At 61.0% G+C, this 4062-nt stretch overlaps 1 protein-coding gene across 1 annotated transcript in view; it reads left to right on the top strand.

Moving 5' to 3' along the window:
* Window positions 1-2750, top strand: part of LOC103073373 (skin secretory protein xP2-like) — a 48873-nt gene extending 46123 nt beyond the window's left edge. The window contains exons 5-7 of the mRNA XM_007469869.1: window positions 1056-1169; window positions 2471-2650; window positions 2711-2750. Of these exons, the coding sequence (XP_007469931.1) occupies window positions 1056-1169; window positions 2471-2650; window positions 2711-2750 (334 nt within the window). The remainder of the gene's footprint in view (window positions 1-1055; window positions 1170-2470; window positions 2651-2710) is intronic.
* The last annotated feature ends 1312 nt before the right edge of the window (window positions 2751-4062 follow it).

Below are 4062 nucleotides of genomic sequence, written 5' to 3' on the forward strand. Positions count from 1 at the left end.
TCTCCTGCATCGGCAGGCGGACTCTCAAGCACTGCGCCACCAGGGAAGCCCCCTCCCTACTCTTTGATAGATTCATTGAGTGGTGTATTTATCTTGTCACCTGTTTACACTGGTCACGTGATTTGTTTACTATGTCACCTGTTGATGAACCTTCAGACGTTTCCAAATTCTTGCTGTTCAAGCAGTAGCACAGTGAACAGCCCCAGGTCTCACTCACGAATGAGTGAATTTTGTATATAGTTGTGTGTATGTGTTAATCCCAAACTAATTTATCCCTCCCCCCTCCCGTTTGGTAACCATGTTTGTTTTCTATGTCTGTGAGTCTATTTCTGTTTTGTAAATAAGTTCATTTGTATCATTTTTTTAGATTCCACATATAAGTGATTATCATATGATGTTTGTCTTTCTCTGTTGCAGACAACAGAATCGTATTCAGCCTTAGAAGGAAAGAAATTCTGACACATGCTACAGCATGGATAAACCTTGAGGACTTTATACTAAGTGAAATCAGCCAGTCACATAAGGGCGAATTCTGTATGATTTCATTCATATGAGGTATTCAGAGGACTCAGATTCACAGAGACAGAGAGCCCGTGGAGTGACCAGAGCGGCCTATCCAGCTGGACGTCCAGAAAGGGCTTCTCTTGGCCGCCAGAGTCCCTGCAGAGACAGGAGTAAAGCTGGGAGGAACCCAGATTAGACCATGAGTGTCAAGTGCATAATGGGGTGGGGGGCATGGGTCAGAGCCTGTCCCTGAACCTGGAGTGGAACCGAAGCCTCCTCCCCACCCCACAGGGTGTGTGTGTGCGTGTGTATGGTCCTAGAGTAGGTAACGCCTGCGGTCACATCAGACGCTCTGACGGTCTGTGTGAATCCACGGGCGCGTAGGTGCATCCACAGACCGAAGGCACATCTGTGCACAGACTGCAGATCACAACGGGCCCGGCAAGGGCGCGCCGCGGTGCTCCTAGCCTGGCGATCACATATTCGGATGGATGGGGCGACGCTGCCTGCTCTGATCCCTAACTCATTATTAAGCTCCTCGCTCTTTGCAGACGCTCCCTGCGCCTCCCCCGCTCAGGGCTGCAGCGGCGCAGGCGCCGGGGCCGAGCCGAGCGCCGAGCTGGGAGCGAGCAGCCGCGCTCCGGGCCAGGGTCCCGGGGGAGCAGGTGAGCGACCCGCGCCGCGCGGTCCCCAGGCCCTTGGAGGAGACGCCGCGCCGCCGCGCTGCGCTGGCACCCCGGCCTTCCCTGCTTGGCAGTACCCGTCTTGCTTCTGTTGGCATCACCCCTCCTTCCCTTGCCTGGCATCCCTCCTCCCCCCTGCCTGGCATCCCTCCCCCCACCCCGTCTGGCATCTACCCCCTCCTCCCCTCGCCTGGCACCTCCCTTCTTTTCCCTTCCTGGCACCTTCCCCTTACCTGGCACCTTCCCCTTACCTGGCATCCCCTTCTCCCTGCCTGGCTTCTTCCTCCCCTTCTCCTTTCCTGAGCTCCCCCCCCAACTACTGACGCTCTCCCTCCCCCTGCCTGGCACCTCCCCCCACTCCCTTTCTTGCACCTCTTCCATGACTGGCAAACTCCCATCCCGCCTCCTCCCTGATTCTCCCCCTTCCTCACCCCTGCCTGGCATCTTTGCCTCCCTCCCCTACCTGGTACCTTCCCTTTCTCCCTCCCCTGCATTTCCCCTCCTCCCCATGCCTGTCACCTCCTCACAGCCTAGCACTTTCCCATCCTTCTGACTGGCATCCTCTGCCTGGCACTTCCCCTCCTCCCCCGCTGCTTGGTATCTGCCCTCCTCCCCCTGCCTGGCACCTCCCTTCCTCCCTTGTGTCTGGCACCTCCCCCCTGCCTGGCACCTCCCCTCCTTCCCCTCCCCTCCTCCCCACCGCCTGGCACCTGCCCTGTCTCCACTTGGCATCCTCTTGCCTGGACACCTCGCTCCCTTCAGATTGTCCCTCTGTCTCCCACCTTCCTGCAGGGCACGTCCTCCCAGCCCTGGGCTGCTAACGTCTCCCCTGCTGGCATCTTCCTCCTCTCCTTGCCTCCCCTTCCTCCTCACCTTCTCACAGGGGCCCTCTGGCCAACACCAACTACACGTGACCCTGAACTGCTCTCAAGCCCTGCCCCCGTAGGTACAGCGCTGCCCCCCATCCCCCACGCCCCCCCATCTGCCCAGGGGCTCCAGCTCACAAGTTGGGCTCTGACCCCAGCCCACAGTCGTCCTGCTCTTGCATGGGGGTGAAACCAGGCTGTGCACACAGGGAGGGTTCCATGTGAGCTGAGCAGAGTACAGAGCAGGTCAGCTCTACCTGCCGGCCACCCCTAGACTCCCCAGGGATGTCATCCAGGTCCCAAGCTGGCTGGTGGTCCTCCTCCACCTATTGCCAAGCCCCCCAAGTTTGCCTGCCCCGCCAGGGCCTGGGCTCTGCCTGGATCCTCTGCTCTCGTCCATCTAACTCTGTCCTGCAGGACCCGCCTCTGGCGGCTTCCTGCACTCACACTGCTCCCACACCACACTCCTCCTCGTGCCACCCAGCTGGGCTGGCCCTCGCCTGCCCCCTCGTCCCTTCCTGCACATGTCCTGCCTTTCTCAGACTGTGCCAGCGAGTGGGACCACGCAGCAGGCCCCTCAGCATCCTCAGGCCCATTGTGAGTCTGCCTCTGGGGCTTGGGGTCTGGCCCGCCCTTCCCACTGCCCTCTCCTTTCAGATCCTCCTCAGAATGGCCCTTGGTCCTGCAGGCACGGTAGGCTCTGGGCCCGGGCACCGAGGGGGCACTGGATGACTCCCCCACCGCAGGACGCAGCCACCTATGACTCCAGGCCTTCAGCACCCACCCGCCGTGGTACAGGTAGGCGCTGTTTCCCCCACCAGCCCAGGAGCAGGAGCCCTGGGCCTCCACTGAGAGCTGGTGGCTCTCAGCCTCTGGTCACGCTCCATGGCCCCCTCTTGGCACTTCTGCCCCCATCTGGACCCGTGGCAGTGCCTCTTCTCATCCCCTGTGACAGCTGGAGCCTCTGCCCAGACCCTGCTGCCGGCTACCGCCACCATTGCCCTCCCTCTTGCTTAGTGTGCCCTTACCTCCCGCCATCCCTGGGCCCTGCCTCTCAAAGCCATTGCAGACAGGGATGAGTGAGCCTGAAGCCAAGGTTTTGGTCCATGTGAAAGTGGTCTAGTGCTCTGGCTTGTTCCACTTCTTCCCCACCCCCAGACCCCCAGACACACCTCCTTGCCCTCATGCGTGTGTGAGTGCACCCATGTGCCCGACACCCCACACACACGTGTGCACACATGCTTTCTGACAGTCGGGAGGAACAGGAACCTGTTGAGCCCTGGCACAACTTGGGCTCCAGAAACCTACCCCCAAACATGTATGGCGAACACCTGAAAGCCTTCCAGGCCCCAGGCAGGGCTTTGTTTGGGTCAGGAGGGGTGCTGGTGGCATCCCGATTCAGGGCCTCCGGGGCAGCCAGCCCTGCACTGGCTCAGAGGCACTCTCAGGCCCATCGCACGTCAGTTGGACCCTCCTGAGCCTCCTCCGGGCAGTGTGAGAGGAGGACAGCCTAGCTAGTCCCACGTTGGGCGCCCCTGGTCCAGAAGGAAGTGCTGAGGCCCCACGTGAAAGGCCACCTGCCCCAGAGCCCCATCCATCTGTGCGGAGGGAGGGGTTGGAGCTGGGTCTGAAGCCTGCAGCCTGGTCTGAGCTCTGCCTGTCCAGCCCCACCCGTCACTTTGGCCACCTCACCGGTGGGAGTCACCTGGCAACATATGGGGTGCTCTCAGGGCCCTGGAGGTGTGAGGGACCCAGTCCCCGCCCTCAGGCCGGCAGACCAGGATGGGGAGCAGACTTGGCCACCCCACAGGAAGTGCCAGAGTGGATGACTCAGGCCTCCGGGCTCTGACAAGGGAGACGTCAGGAAAGCCCTTCGTAGGGGCGATTTGAAGTTGGCTTTCAGAGAACAGGAAGGTGGGGTAGAGGCTGGCGACTCGGGGGCAGGGGCTGGGCTGAATGAGAGTGGGGGAGGCTGGCGACTGGGGGCGGGGGCGCTGAATGAGAGTGGG

This window comes from Lipotes vexillifer, unplaced genomic scaffold (genome assembly GCF_000442215.2).
Source record: "Lipotes vexillifer unplaced genomic scaffold, Lipotes_vexillifer_v1.1 scaffold472, whole genome shotgun sequence".
Classification (NCBI taxonomy): domain Eukaryota; kingdom Metazoa; phylum Chordata; class Mammalia; order Artiodactyla; family Lipotidae; genus Lipotes; species Lipotes vexillifer.